Below are 16574 nucleotides of genomic sequence, written 5' to 3' on the forward strand. Positions count from 1 at the left end.
CGTATGACACTTTAGAGAATTTAAGATGGTCTAGATGCAATTTCAAGTCAGGTTTAATCTTTTATGTTTACTTGTGTATTTTTAAATGAGAATATTCTAGAAGGAGCTTGTGTTAAGAATGAGAACCTATTAAAGAGATGGGGGTTTGAAGAATTTACATTTTTTTTTGAAGCACTAACGGTTTCAGATAATGGTAAGGTGAGAAAATATTTGCCTTTATATTTGGTAATCCGGATACAAATGGATACATTGCTAGATCCAATACAATGGTATGCTGATTCTTTAAAACACCATTTCTATTTGAGCTATTAATAACATTATATACCCACATTGAGCATAGAGATTACTTAAAAATCACTATGTATGTTTAAAATATTTTTCAAAATTGCCAAAAAAGTATTATGTAAAATAGGTTCTTTTTTTTTTGTAAAATATTCCATTGATTCTCAGAAGTGTTGTCTATAGACCCAGGAGTCCCTGAAACCCTCTTAGAGGATCTACAAGGTCAAAACTATTTTCATAATAAATATAAGACATTGTATGCTTCTGTGGTGTGTGTGTGTGTGTGTGTGTGTGTTGACATTTGTACCTATGATGCATAAGAAATAGTAAATAAAATTGCTGGCACCTTTATGTGAATCAAATCAGTAGCATCAAACTATATAGTCTGTGTTTTTCAGCATCATACACTTATAGACTAAAAAAACAAAAACAAAAACTTATTTCACTGAGGATTGGACTTAATGAGCCAATTTACTGTTATTAAATCCTGACCTTTGATCACACATCTTTACATTACAACATTCTATGTGATTAAATGATAAGAATGGGTAAAGCACTCAGGCTCCATACGGAGGTACAATGGTTGTCTTAAGGAAAAGTACCCTGTAGTTGTTTCAGTTGGAAGCTGAACTAGGTACTCTCAGGGAACACCATTTTTACTTGAAATTACAACTGAAAAACTAGTTATGATTATTCAGACTTAGGTTTTTGAGAGACATTTTATCAAAAATGAACAAAGTGAGCCTATTGCTTGAAGGAAGGCTATTGACATTTATTGCTAGTAACACAATTCAAACTTTCAAACAAAAATTAGAATTTTGGAAAACTTATGTTTACCCATGAGAACGTGATGAATTCCCAAATTTTAAATATTGTTCTGATTATATTAGTGGTGATATTAACAATTGTTTTTATGACAGTAGGTAACAAAATGTGTCAGTGTTTGGAAGAACTACATAATGCACTAAACCAGTATTTTCCAAATGGTTGGTGCATCACATTATAATATTATGCTTTGGTGTAAAAGATTCGAAGTACAAGAAAGAGCAATGAATTTTAATGTAACGGAGTAAAATTTTACTATATTAGAAAATGTATTATATTAATGTTGAAAATTAATTTGATTTAAACATTAAAGTTCATGACTTCATTGATATGGTTTGGGAAGTACATTGATAAGATTTCAGATTTCGCATGGCAACTAACCTTTAAGAAACTACCACTTGTTGGAGTTTGGGGATAATATTAAAACATAATATCCACAATTATCTGAAAAGACTGTGACAATACTGTTTTCCAACTATATAACCTTACAAGGTCAGATTTTCTTCATTTACTTCAAACAAAACAACATATTGCAATAGATTGAATATAGAAGCAAACATGAGAATACAGCTGTCTTCTATTAAGCCAGACATCAAAGAGATTTCCAAAAATGTAAAACCATGCTGCTCTTTATTTTTTCATTTCAAAATCATTTTTTGAGTATAATTGACATGTTATAATAGTTTCAGGTGTACAACATAATAATTGGAAAAGTTTATACATTATGCTATATTTATCGCAAGCATAGATACTATCTGTCCTCATATGTTCTTATGAAAATGACATTAACTTTAAAAAAAACAGTATTTTTCATGAAAAGTATGTTATTGTGGTAGAGTTAGAAAATCAACATTTTGCTACCATCAAAGTAAAGACTGGTTCAGACAGGAATCCTCACTGAATGCTAAACTAGAGGGAAATTTTGATGAAGAGCAGAATGTTTTCCTGACCATAAAAAGTCTCATCACATATTAATTAGTTACAAAGGAAAAATAAGAATAGTAATATTCAGCAGAGAAATTCAACAGCACCTTAACCTGGTAATCAAAGTTACACTTTTGAGAAGCGTTTGGACAATGTATACCTCCAGATGTGATAGCCTGAAAAGGAAAATGTTCTAGCTGAGAATGTATAGCCTAAATAAAATCAGGAGCGAACATTTGACAATACCAAAATGAGAATCATTCTTTTTCAAAGATAGACATGATGGAATTCTTCAAAACTGTTGGGTCATAAAAGACAAAAACTATGAAATATTCCAGATTAAAGGAAACTGAAGAGAAGTGACAACTAAGTGCCATATCTGGCCCTGGACTGCATCCTCCACTAAAGGGAGAAAAATCCTTTAAAGGGCATCCTTGGGTTAAATAGACAAAGTTAGAATATGGATGATAAAGTATCAATGTGACAGTTGCTGAAGCTGGTAACTGTAGTGTCTGTGATTATAAGAGAAGATCACAGTTCTTAGGTAATACACACTGAAATTTTAGGGGAAAAGAGCCCTGATGTTTGTAACATACACTCAAATGGTTCAGAAAAAAAATAGTATAAACCCATTTATTTGTATGTATATTTGTATATTAATTAAATGTGTAAAGCTATACACAGACATATATACATAGGGAAAGAGCATAAATGAGTTTTTAAATGGGTAAAATGTTAATAAATTTATCTGTATATAAGTGTTTTTAGTACTGTTCTTCAAATTTTCTGTAAGTTTGTTAATTCCAAATAAAATGTTTAAAAACTAAATGCAGTAACTTATGTTAATATAATGGGTTCATTATTTTTAAATGAATTAATATATAATGTTTTTCTTAGTTTTGTTTCTCATAGAGTAAATATTAACAGATCTAACCCATATAAATAAAACTCCTTGGGGTTCTCAGTAATTTTTAAGAGTTCTAAGGGCTTCTGAGACGACAGAGGTTGAGGATGATTGGTATACACCATACGTGGGTAGTTAGATGGGTGTTCCCCTCCTTCTCTTAAGGCTCTTTTATGATTCTACTTAATGAGAACTGATTTGGTAGATGCCACTAACTTTATAGTCTAGGGCAAATCAGTTAACCTCTTTATGCCTTATTTTTTATATTTTGAAGATAGATATAATGTTGCCTGTTCTCACAGGGCTATTGTAAGATTTAAGTCAGTTATTTATGTAAGGCTGTCAGCTAATGACCACTCTGCAGTGCTGTCCTTATTGGAAACATGTGTTTCTGCCCTATTCTTTTTTGCCATTTATTTTGTAATTTGGCCATTGATTTTGGTTGTAAATATATACATATGAACCACCACAAAGAAGCCAAAGAAGAGTGTCTGAATAGTTCTTAAAATGCAAGTTACAGTGGTCATGCTCTTTCAGAGAAGTGGTTAGGGATACCTAGAAGGGTGAAGATAAGCAGGCAATTTGGGATTTTTGGAAGTCTCTGATAGAAGGAAGAACATCATAAACCTAGGAAGTTGAACCAACAATGAAGAGTGGTTGATAGAAAATATGACAGGACAGGAAATCCTTTTCATTAGGGACAAACTATAACCCTACTTAGCACTGTTTCCATGGCATTCCAGTGTCTAGATAGGCACCCTCTGCTTAAATGTGTATGTCTATTTTGGGTTAGGTAAATTGTTATAATAATATATACTTAAGGTAAAAGAATACTATTGTGCCATTTTCACTGTTTTCTCCAACCTACCTAAATTCAGCTCTGTTCTATATCTCATTCTATCAAGTATCAAGCCAATGAAAAAGAAAGAAAATTAGATTGTTCAACTATGCTATGTTCACCTAGTTACAAATTATCACTTTTTAAAAAGAGATCAAAAGATCAATAAATGTAAAGACTTTATGTCATTTTGATATGCTTTTTTTGTCTTTTAATCTTTTTTGCTAAGAGCTGTGATTTATTTTTATTATTCTTTTTAAACAGATCATCAGAAACTGGAAAGAGAAGCTAGAATTTGCCGTCTTTTGAAGCACCCCAATATTGGTAAGGAAATCTTTTCAGTGTATTTTAAATGTTAACTAAGGCTTATGTTATGGATTGTTTAACCATAATAAAAATGTTGCTTTAGTAATTTAGACTATTTGAAACTTAAATTTTTTTAATTTTAATGTTTATTTTTGAGAGAGAGAAAGAGAGACAGAGACAGAGACAGAGAGAGGGAGGGTGGGCAGAGAAAAAGATACACAGAATCTGAAACAGGCTTCAGGCTCTGAGCTGTCAGCACAGAGCCAGACGCTGGGCTCGAGCTCTGAGGGGCTTGAACTCTGACCGGTGAGATCATGACTTCAGTCAAAGTCAGATACCCAACCTAATGAACCACCCAGACTCCCTGTAGACTATTTTCAACTTTTAAGAAATAAATTCCTAATTTTTGGTCTTGATTACATTTGATTCTTTACAATTTTTGAAAAGTTTTTCAAAAGGTAGCAATTCTATGTGTATTGGCACTTTAAAAATAATATAAAGTATCATTAGGTTAATAGTCCTTTTATGTGTTTTCAAGGATTTTCTGCCATTGCTGAAATTTGGAGACAGAATGTATGTCATTATTTTAGTCAGCTAAATTACTTTTTACCCTGTCCTGTGAGGAGTTTTTCTTATAATCATTGATTCTTTTCCAGAAACTAGTAAAGTTATTTTAGAATATTATCCCTCATGAATTACAAAATAGCATGATAATGTTCAAAATTTTAAAAAATGCTGAATATAAGAAAAATAGAAGAAACAAAGGGAAGAAAAAGAGCAACAAGAAAAACAAAAAGAACAAGAACATGATTCTGTGACAATAGTTTTGATTATTTTGGATAAATAGCACTACCCATCTCTGGTGAGATTTCTTGTCAACCAAACTGTGATATAAAGGTAGTGAGAGAGGGAGTGATAATGTGGTAGAATTGCAAAATCATTCACTGAGAAAGTTTATAGTTCTTCTATTTTTATGAATAGGACCATTCAATTTCTGTTCCTCTTGTAGTTTTTAGTATCCTGCATACTTCTTAGATTCTTTTTTTTTTTTTTTTTTAATTTTTTTTTTTTTTTAAATTTTTTTTTTAACGTTTATTTATTTTTGAGACAGAGAGAGACAGAGCATGAACGGGGGAGGGTCAGAGAGACAGGGAGACACAGAGTCTGAAACAGGCTCCAGGTTCCGAGCTGTCAGCACAGAGCCCGACGTGGGGCTCGAACTCACGGACCGCGAGATCATGACCTGAGCCGAAGTCGGCCGCCTAACCGACTGAGCCACCCAGGCGCCCCGTTAGATTCTTAAGTGAATGAATGGATACTGCCAAGTAAATCTGAAGCCTTAACAAACTAGCAGCTGTCTAAAGTGAACCTTTTGGTTGGAGAGAGAACAAAACAATGCTGAAATGTAAATCTACCTCTTTTTAAGTATTTTACCCTGATGACAGTCTTTGGCATTTCTTTGTTAGCTATATTATTTTGCTAGGGCTGCCATAACAAACTACAACAGATTAGATGGCTTTAACAGAGACATTTATTTTCTCACAATTCTCGAAGTAAGAAATCTGAGATCAAGGTGTTGGCAAGGTTTGTTTCTTCTGAGACTTCCCTCCTAGGATTGTAGATAGATGTCTTCTCCCTCTGTCTTTACATGGTCTTGTCTCTGTTGTAATTTTCTCTTCTTATAAGATCACCATCAATTTGGAAAGACACAGTTCAGCCCATAATATTGGCTAGTGAGAAATTACACAATATGACCCACTATGGTTTAAAGAGTACTGTTCATGCTCAGGTTTAAGATAAAATGAAATTTTATGCACTTGTTATTCTTATGAACAAGAGTTGTTATTTTGTTTTTAATCAGGGTCTTTCTGTGAAACTCAGTTTTTGTAGATAATGAAACTAGTTGTCCTCATTTCCTCTAGGAGACCAAAGTCAAACATTCTAAAGACACTCAAACTAAAACAAGAACAATTTTCATTTTGAAAACCCGTGTAGAATAACCTTACTAACGAAGGGGAAGTTGTTCATGGGGGAAAGTTCTAAAGTTTTCTGAGCTAGACAGCACCTTTTACATACCCTGCCACTACATATAATTTTTTTCAGTGGTCCATAGCAGCCAATATCATGGCTCCTTGGTTGCCTCACTTGAGATTTTCTTCCATCTCTCAAGAGTTCAGGAGTATGAAAGCAACTATGAAATTACAGGTCCTTGAATTCTGGGATCTGTTTATAATCACAAGAAAGATTTTTAGTGACTCCGTACTGCAGGGTATGAATCATCGATAGGTTATACTTCTAAGACTCACTCTCAGAAATGATAACAGTGGCAAATTCATTCATATTATTCATTCATTCAACAAGTTAATTCTCTGGTAATATAGCAGTAATACAACAGACCATTATATCTGCCCTCATATAGGTTGCATTTTTGGGGTGGACAGAAAATAAACAAAGTATAGGATATTATATATTGTGATAGGTACTGAGAAGAAAAATAAAGCAGGGAATGGAAATTGGGAATGTTGGGGGATTTTGATTTTAGATAGTTGGTCAGGGTGACTTCCCTGAGAATGAAACTGGAAGACCTGAAGAACAGGAGGAAGCAAGTCATTTGACTCTCTGGTGAAAAAAGCATCAACAGACAGAGGGAACAGACAGCAGATGTAAAAACTCAGAGGCCAGAGCTCATCCAGTGGATTCCACCAAAACTTTTTTTCTACTTCGAGAAATGTGTTTGAGCTGCTTTTCATTCTGTGTTATCTTAATTGATTATCTTAATTGATCTTCATGTTATGCAATCTGACGATGTTGTATGTTGTTATGTAAAGAGAGATGATTAAACACCAACAGTAATTGTCAAAAAAATAGTAGCAGCAAACTAAAGATGGATGCCATAATGGACATCTGAGATTATACTGAAGAGTAGAGGCAAACCGTGCAATAAGCAGAGTCCTGCTGTTCCTGTTGAGATTATTGCACTTGGTTAACGGTGTCACATAGATCACTCGTGCTTACTCACTACTGCTTCAGTTCACTCTAGAAAAACAGCATTTGGTCTTGATTCTCCTGAATAGATGTGATATCTAGTATGGGACTCTTATCCTCTTTTTCCTTTCCTCTATTCTGTTTTTTGCCTGGTTACCTTAAAATCTCAGGTTTTAGAACTTGAAGGAAGAAAATACAACTTTTGACAATTTTTTCTCCTGTGAAAATTTGCTGGTTACTTTTTTTATTTTTTTATGGGCCTTTCTCTTGGCACAGAATTGATAATCTGAGAACTTACAAGGAAAATGTTTCTCTTGAAGAAACACATTATAAACCAACTGAAATTGTTAATTCATAAGCCACTTTTTTTTTTCTTTAGTGTTTTTTTTTAATGCTTTTCTGATTTTCAAAGTAAAACACACAGTGGAAATTTTGGAAAATACAGTGATTTCTAAAGAAGAAACCAAAGGAAACAACTTTTAAGATTTGTGGTATTTATTTCTGCCTTTTGTGGATAGATCTTATGTGTAATGATAACTTTTGGTATTCTCTTCTACATGCTTTCATACCCATTTAGATAAACCATGAAAATATAATTTTTTAAATTGTCTTACTCAACAAAATTTATTTAGTGTATAGCCGTTGCCAGCAGGTTTCTAGGCTCAGCACACTGGTGGAGATGAAGTGGGAATCAAGAGAAACAATATCCCTGCTTTTCCCAAAGGTCACACCATAGTGTAAGGAGATAGACCATAAATGGCCATCATTATGTCATGGAGATTAGTTCTATGCAGAGAATTAAAATAGGGTAATTTGACACCAGAGGATTGGGTGGCTGCTATCAAAGAGAAACAGAATCAGACACTCATTAAAGTCAATAGACAGATTTTATTCTATATTATTGCATTAGGGTAAAGAGTTTAGCTCAATTTCAAATACAGTAGAGACAAGTAGGGATTTATAGCCAGGGAGCAGAATGAGGGGTCAATGAAGTGAAGATTACTAAGAGGAGATATCAAACGTGGGGGGATTCTTAATGAACTTACTAAACTACTAACAAGAGTCTTATTAAAGGAAGGCCATAGACTTTGACATCAATGGTGAGGGATGAAGAACTTGATCAGATGCCAGGGGCAATCACATATCAAAGATGGAGGGATAACTTGGTAAGATTCTTTGCTAAGACTATCTTAGCCAGGTTGAGTATAGGGCTGAGACAAGGCCTAGTCAAAAAGTGGGCTCAAAGGAGCCTACATTTTGGTCAAGGGGACAGTCTTTGTCACTACTTTAGAGTGGCTTGCCAGGCAAGATATGTCTGCAGGGGTCACATTTAAATTGATATCTGTAAGACAAGAATCCATGATGAAGAACCTTAGGGAGAAAAGGTTACAGGCAGAGTGAACTTCCCTGTTAGGGGGAAGAGTCAGAGGATCAGCGTGGAACCTACCATGAGTGAAGGAGAGAGCAACCTGCCATAGGTCCGAAGGATAGGTAGGTGCCTGACCACGTAGGGCCTTGTAAGCCAGGTTAGAGTTGTTTAGGTTTTATTCTAAGTGCAATGAGAAGCCAGAAGAAGGGTCTTAAGCAAAAGTGTGTTGTCATCTGATTTGTTCTGTCTGCTATTTGTAAAATGGACTGTAGTCACCTCAGCACAATCAGAGATGATATAGTGCTTCATTAGTTCATTAGAACTAATTAAGGTGTTTATCACCCTTGGCACCATCTTTTTGGTAAGAATTTAAATAGCTACAGGTGGACCTCTTTTCTGTGTGCTCCACATAGTCCACAAGAAAGCACCATGCGTCTTTTGGCTCAACAAATTTGGGAGTGCAGGCAGTTTCCTGAGCAGCTCCATCTTTTCCCTGCATTTAGAGCAGCTGGCTTGACAATTCTGGTTGAACCCCTAACTAGAAAGATTATAGCTAACTTTATCTTCAGGTGTTAAAGAAATGTGGAGATAATATCCCACCTCAATCTTCTGTTAATTAGCTTATTTTTTTATTGTTATGTTCATCCTTTATTTTAATAAAATGGGCTCATTTTTTCTTGAGGTATAAACAGATCTGGGGTAAATCAAATAGTTTGAGCTATATATGTTAGCATATCTACTAAAGTGAGGGAAAAATACCTTTAAGGTAGTGAAATAAAATACTTGAGGCAATAGCCAAATTGTTCTCAAAATTATTTTATATTTCTGTTGTTTTCATACTTGATCTTTGGTAAACATTATTATTGAGGAATTTATTGAAACCTTTGGTGAAGTCCAAATAATTTAAACAGGGAGTTTTGGGAGATCAGGCAAAATGCTCATTTACTGCGACTATATGAATCTGAAAAGAAGTGGGGCAAGAAAGGAAGAGAAAATATCAAGAACTCTGATCTAACCTATCTGAGGTCCCAAGTGAGAAGATACACACTTACCCTTTATTTGTAAGGAGATCGATATGTGAGATAGCTTTTCGGTTTGTGGGATGATAAATTTTGTTGCTGGGCTATCCCATTCTCTGAAGACCTGAAGTTACACTTTGTGTAGACTTTAGAAAGAGCAAGACAGTTTTTTGAAAGTGTAAAGGAACATTTGTATTTGTAGAGGATCAATACCTCCTTTGTAAGGTAAGCCTTTACTGATATGGCTCAATGAATCCCAGGAGCCAAAGGAAGGGCTATGTGGCCTTAAAAAAAAAATCTAGTCTGTATTATTACCCTCAGACCCCTAGTACAGTGAGTTAACCATTCTGAGATAACATCATAATACCTTAGTGATTACTACCTTCCTACCAGGCCTCTCAGCCACTACCCCAAAACACATAAACAAAATCACTCATTATAAGATGCAATAGAAAATTAAAGTCACAATATTAGTGGAAAAGTCTATAGACTCTGTGAACCCCACTTTATTCTGCTCTGACACTTTCTATATAAGCAGGTTTTTCCATACTCATGAGTGATAATTTATGGCATCTAGGATTTATATAACTTTCTTTTCCTAGAATGTAAAACTGGAAGAGCCTTTAGGAATTATCTAAATCCAACCTAGATTCTGCAGATAGAGATTGGAGGGTTCAGTAGGGAGATAATGCCCAAGGTCACACACAGATCTCCAAAGGGATTAAAAATGCACAACCTGCTTATTACTTCATTTTGCATGTAGTGTCTTTTCTTTTCCCTGACCTTAGGAGGCATGGTGTCCTACTGTAAAACTAATATTTCAACTTCAATCTGAGATCTCCCTAGTCTTTGCAAATAATCCTTGATTTAAATGTCATACCTTTGATTTTCACAAGACAAAATTAAGTCACTTTTGTTTGGTGGTGGTGGTGGTGGTGTGTGTTGATTGATTGTTTTTTGGACTTTTGCTTTTAGCAAAATTTTACATTTTTGTTCTACTCTGCATGCAGTCCTCTTCCAGGTTCCTAGAATTTTTAAGAAACACTCGAATCACACTGTGCAAGCCTAAATTCAATAAATACTTAAATATTCCCAGTAGTTAGTTAGCAAATGATTAAAATGCCTTATAGGTCTATTTGTTATGATATTCCAGTTTGGAATCCTTTGCAAGAGTCTCATGGGAAAGGAGAACACAGTTAGTGCAGAGTAAATGTTAATTAGTGTGCTGAGGAAACAAAGTTAATGATTTTATGAATGATACTCAAAAGTCTTTTTCAATGTTGTGAGAAATATAACAACATTGCAAGAGAGTGACACTTAAAGTTTTTCTCTATGACCTCCTCCATTATTGGCAATTATGCCTAATATTCATAACAGTTTGTAATTATATAAGAATAAGTAATTTTTATTGCTAAACAACTTGCTCTACTGACTTTTCAGTAGATAAAAGGTAATTTAACACTATTCAGTAGTAACAAGGCAAAGTACTCTTGTTTTATATTCACCTTTTATTTGGTTAAATCTCACCTCTTTATCTTGATTATTTGGTGTAAAGGCTAAATTACTTCTCAGAATATCTTATTGTCTGCAGAATTGATTACTCTCTCTTCACAAATGTGAGAAACAGCACAGAAAGGTGTTTTTTTTTATCCAGCAAATAATTATTTTCAAAATTTCTCATTATCCACTGTAGCTTTTTCTTTTTTCTTTTGTTCATTTATTATGGTACCAGTGATGGGCCCTTCATAATTCTTGCTTGAAAGTTAAATTTATCATCATCTTCAGCAAACAAATTATTTGGTAGAAAGATAAAATATGGATATAAAAATTGTTGATACAAGATAACATTTTAAATTCACTTTTAATTAGTGTTTGAATATGAGTCCTTTTTATTGGCTTCTTTGTAAATAAATTATTTTTTACCTGTATCAGTGAAATAGCCACTTTCCTGTGTTATATTAGAATAGTTGGATTTTATATGAAACTATAGAGAATAAATGATTCTTCTGTTACAAATGAAGGACAATTTGTGATTTGGACTACTGAATAGTACACTTTGATTTATCAACGCATAATGCCTAAATATATCTTCTGTTTTGTTCTTCTAAACCTATTTTATGTCCATTTTGTCTTGGCTTCGCTAAGTTCAGGGTAGATTCTCGTACCAGAATATTGAAAGTTTCTCACAGTTTCTTGGGCTCAGAATTGTGCCCTACACTGAAACTATGAAAGAAAAAATAATTCCAAACATTACTAGCACCTTTTTGTTTCTTTGTTTGCTTGTTTTACTGGGGCTTGATAGAATCCACTCTCCATTCCCTTACCTCACCCTGGGTAAGAATAACTCCTGTAACCTGGAATCCCTGAAAAGATCTGAGGAACCTTTTAATCCTTTAAAAATCATTGCTGTTTCCCTTTCTTCTGATAGTTTTGCAATAAAAATAAACTTAGATACAATAAGCTATTGTGTTAAGCGTTGAAGATGCCCTGAATAAAAGAAAAAAATATTAGGTTGGAATTCCAATGAACTTTGTCACTAGAATTAACAGGAGAACTGTTGACTGTGTTATCAGGCAGTAATCTAAATGCTTTCCATGCATCCAGTCTTGTAATCTTCAACACAAACAAGTGCCATTCTCAAGTTGTGTAATTCTGAATTATTCACATTGTTGTTTAATACGGATCTCCAAATTTTATGAAAATTCGTTAAAATAACAGCAGACTGAGATCCTTTGCTGCAGATATTATATAATTCTATTTATTTCTAGTTCTTATTCTCTGGGGGAAATATCAGCATGAGATTATTGAAATACTTATGGCAAATACAGATACTGTAGAACTAATTATATTTTAATGCCAATCGTTTTTATTGTCTTGGTGAAAAACCTTTTAAGCAGTCATATCTGATCCTGAATTAATTATTTACTTGCTATGCAAGAATATCTTTTACTCTCCTCTCTTATTGATGGGGAAAGTGAGTGAGAAATATTTGTCAGAAAACAATGAAGGTTAAGGAAACTAACAACAGTAGCTGATGTGTAACATATGATAATTAAAAAAAAACTATTCTTTAATTTGTAGAAAAAGAATCAGGATATGACACTTATGAGATGATGGATTCTAAGATCAGATAAACCCTTGGAGTTGTGCATATATGTGTGTGCGGGAGGGGGAGTGTTTTAAGCAATTATTGCTTATAGCTTATTTTTATCTTTGCCTATAACTTATTTTAATAGAATAGACAAAAGAATACTAATTTAGAGTTTTCAGATAACTTTTGAAAGTGTAATTTAGAGTCCCATTATACATTTATTTCTAGCATTTTGTACGGTAACCATGGTTTAGTTTGATAGAAAAGTTGCCACTTTAGGAGAGGTAGCTCTATATTCTTATTCTTTATAAATTTGAAGAACATATTCTCTTTTAAAATGTTCCACAGGTAGAAGTGTTTGTTCTTTGTATTTGATTCACATCTGCTTCCCCAAAACTACCCCAGCTCTAATGGTCTTGCTGTAGAGTAATGATTATGTCAGATTGTTGTTTGATATATTCATTTTGTTGATTATTTAGTGTAAAAGGCTAAAAGCCTGTGTTGAAGGAAAGGAAATAGGTACAAACAGTAATATAACTTGAATTCTTCTTAAGGTATTTTTTCACATTTTGTACTGTCATAATTTATACATTTCCTATGAAATGATACAAACTGCTTGGTAATATTCTGTCCACACTATTGAAGGTCAGTAGTTTTTATAGTTTATTCTTCAAAGATTACTTTCAAATTTTTAGTGATGAGTTTATGTGTAAGTAGTTCAACCAAATGCATAGAATAAGAAAAATTTCTGTAACCTGCAATGTTAACCACCAAGGAAGGTAGCAGTAATTTTTATGAGTCCATTATTTGAAGTAGAGGAAATCTTGTCTGTCATGTGTTCTGTTCAGAAAATGGATTATTTGACTAACAAAAACTGGAAACTTAAATTTCCACCATAAGGATATTCTGAATTATGATTTCATTAGGTATCAGTGATTTTGCATATATAGATGACCTTATGTTGGATTTGTTAAAAAATGCACATACACATCTGTGCTTTAATTATTAATCTATTTTTTACTGAGAGCAGAGCTCTACTTTCAAATTGAATTGTTGAAACAGTGTTATATTTTGCTTAGCTCTGAAAACATTTCTTAAAAGCTTTTGAAAAATATAATAAAATATACTTATTTAATTTCTTTCTACATATTATTTTTTCTGGGGTGCCTGGTAGCTCATTTAGTTAATGTCCAACTCTTGATCTCGGCTCAGATCTAACAGTCCACACAGAGGCTGTGTGGGATTCTCTCTCCCCCTCTCTCTCTGCCTCTTCCCTGCAGTAGTGTGTATGAATGCTCTTGCTCGCTCTCTCAAAATAAATTTAAAAGTAAAAATAAAAATAAAAAGTAAACTATTATTTTTTTCTTTTAATTTCTTAAAACTCATCATTAGATGAGTGGTTTTTTTTTAATCCATATTTGATTTCAGAATTAAAGAATTATACCAGTGTAGGTAAAGATAAAATGACAAAAAAGATGAGCAGAATAAAAGTATATGTAATTTGCAAGTTGTCTTCTGTTTCCAGTGATTACTATTAAGCAATGAGTTGAATACTGCTAACTCTGTTGCAGTTAAAATACTGAAAGCCTACAAAGATGAATGAATCATAGTCCTTGACCACAAGCTCACAGTTTTGGAGGGCAGAGAGTTATGTGTGCAACTAAAATACATTGTGGCTACAAACTTTAATGAATCTATTACTAATGTGCCATGAGAGCACTAAGGAATAAACTAAGCATTTTAGCTGGAATACATTGGATAATGAAAAGAATTTTTGCCATAAAGAAGTAGGTATTGTATTCAATAGCAGTATAGAACGACAAAACAAAAGGAAAAGATCAGTTGTAAAAGTCTATGGTTACACTTGAAGAATGATAGAAAATCTGGAATGACTAGAGTATAATCTGTATATTGGCCTTAAAGCTTGATTGGGAATGATAAGATAGAGTCTTGACTTTTCTATGCCAAAGTGTTTGATTTCTAATCTTTAGAAATGTGGCATTATTAAAGATGTATTTAGTTGACTCATATTGGTTTCTTAGAAGAAAAAGTTGGCAGTAATAAACATAATTTTTTGTTTTTTTAAAAAAAAAATTTTTTTCAACGTTTATTTATTTTTGGGACAGAGAGAGACAGAGCCTGAACGGGGGAGGGGCAGAGAGAGAGGGAGACAGAATCGGAAACAGGCTCCAGGCTCTGAGCCATTAGCCCAGAGCCTGACGCGGGGCTCGAACTCTCGGACCGCGAGATCGTGACCTGGCTGAAGTCGGACGCCTAACCAAGTGCGCCACCCAGGCGCCCCTAAACATAATTTTTTGGAGTCAGGAGAAATTTGTGTTGAAAGAGCATTTGAAAGTCTTTTGAATTAGTTTATGCATAAGACAAATGATGAATTCCTGAACCATGGTAATTGAAACAGAGATGGCAAGAAGGGCAAAGATACTAGAGATATTGTGAAGGTAGAATTAGAAGATCTTGGGCAGAAGTTAAATTGTGGTAAATGAGATAGAAAGTGGTTTCTGTGAGGTTTCCAGTTAGGGTGACTGGAGAGATGTTGATATCATTAATAAGGGACAAAGGAAAAGGAAGGTGGAAGAAATTAGAAATTTAGTTGATTTGAGAACATGATAAAATTATTTTTAAAGATTGGAAAATACCTTCGGCGGGGGGGGGCATGGACAAAGAAGGAAAAATCAACGTTGCAAATAACACCTCATAAAACCCTGATCATTCACTTTTTGCTAAAAACTGCAAGCCTCTCCCCATTTGAGCATTCATCTTCAGGATGGCAGTGGTTGGCAGTGGTTATGATCATTCCTCCTAGGCCAAGACTTGAATGTAGCTAGACTTTTGATTTTGGGTTCTTTTTTTCATGCAGGAAATAAAGACTGTCAAATTGGCTTCTCAAAGTACCTTTTGAACAAGTAGGATAGTCACTACACCAACCTCAACACTTAACTGTGGCTGAACATTTCTAGAGTGTTCTTTCCCCCATATTCTATCAACTGGAGAAAGGATCACTTCTCACTGGTCTCTCATGACTTAGCCAAATGTATATCGTTTATTGGCTCATTAACTTTATAATTAATTATATATCCTATCTGACTTACATGTGGAGACCACATAGAACTCTAGAGAGTATGAAAAGTATTTTTAAGATTTACATGCAAGGGATAGTGAAAGTGGATAAATGTGTACACAGCAGTGTGAGGATTATGAAGATGGTCAAAGACAGATGATGACTGATATCTAGTTGTAAAGAGTATGAAAATGATTTTTTAAGACCAATAACAACAATAATTTTCTTAGATTATTTTTATTCTGAATGTGCCTTAAGACAAATTTGTATATAAAATTTATAAAATTTTATTGTGGATGAATAAAAGGAAGTTATATTTTGGGGACAAAATATTTGGAAGTGTACAAAAAGCAATATAGGCTTCTTTTCATTTTAGCAAAAATGGTTTAAATGTGTTGACTTTAGATAGGCTTATATCAGTTTATACTCTTCTAACTATAAGGAAAGGATTAAGACTATGTTTCATTAGCAGGCTTAATTTTGTTGGAGCTATTGTGAAATTGAAGATCATATTTTTTTCTTCTGCCAATTGCTATCCCCCAAACAATTTCTCATTTAAAAGCTGGTAGTACCAAATGTATATTTAAACTTATTTCTTAAGAAATTTATAAGAGAAGAGCTATGATAAAACATGGTTTTCAAATGTCATTCTCATATCTATAGATTATTCTAGCAACGTTTTCTTTTGATACTCCTTTTATAAATCTGCCCTTTAAAGTTAAATTACATCTCCTGGTCACTTTCTAAGAATATATTCATAATATGGACAAGAGAAATGAGATTAGGCCATTCCCTTTCCCCCACCCCCAAAAAGCAAAAAATTCATTGATTTAAGGTAGGTTTTCAACCTGGGGTGATTTTGTAGCCTTTACTGTTTCTTCTTCCTGGGGACATTTGGCAGTATGTGTTCTGGTCATTATAACTGGAGGTGCCCATCTGGCATCAATTGAGT

The 16574-nt window shown here is 33.7% G+C and overlaps 1 protein-coding gene across 21 annotated transcripts in view; it reads left to right on the forward strand.

Annotated features, from left to right (window-relative positions):
* CAMK2D (calcium/calmodulin dependent protein kinase II delta) overlaps positions 1-16574 on the forward strand; it is a 316290-nt gene that overhangs the window by 98203 nt on the left and 201513 nt on the right. For all 21 annotated transcript variants that reach the window (XM_043569767.1, XM_043569809.1, XM_043569848.1 and 18 more), the window contains exon 3: positions 4038-4097. In XM_043569767.1, the coding sequence (XP_043425702.1) occupies positions 4038-4097 (60 nt within the window). The remainder of the gene's footprint in view (positions 1-4037; positions 4098-16574) is intronic.

Source organism: Prionailurus bengalensis, chromosome B1 (genome assembly GCF_016509475.1).
Source record: "Prionailurus bengalensis isolate Pbe53 chromosome B1, Fcat_Pben_1.1_paternal_pri, whole genome shotgun sequence".
Classification (NCBI taxonomy): domain Eukaryota; kingdom Metazoa; phylum Chordata; class Mammalia; order Carnivora; family Felidae; genus Prionailurus; species Prionailurus bengalensis.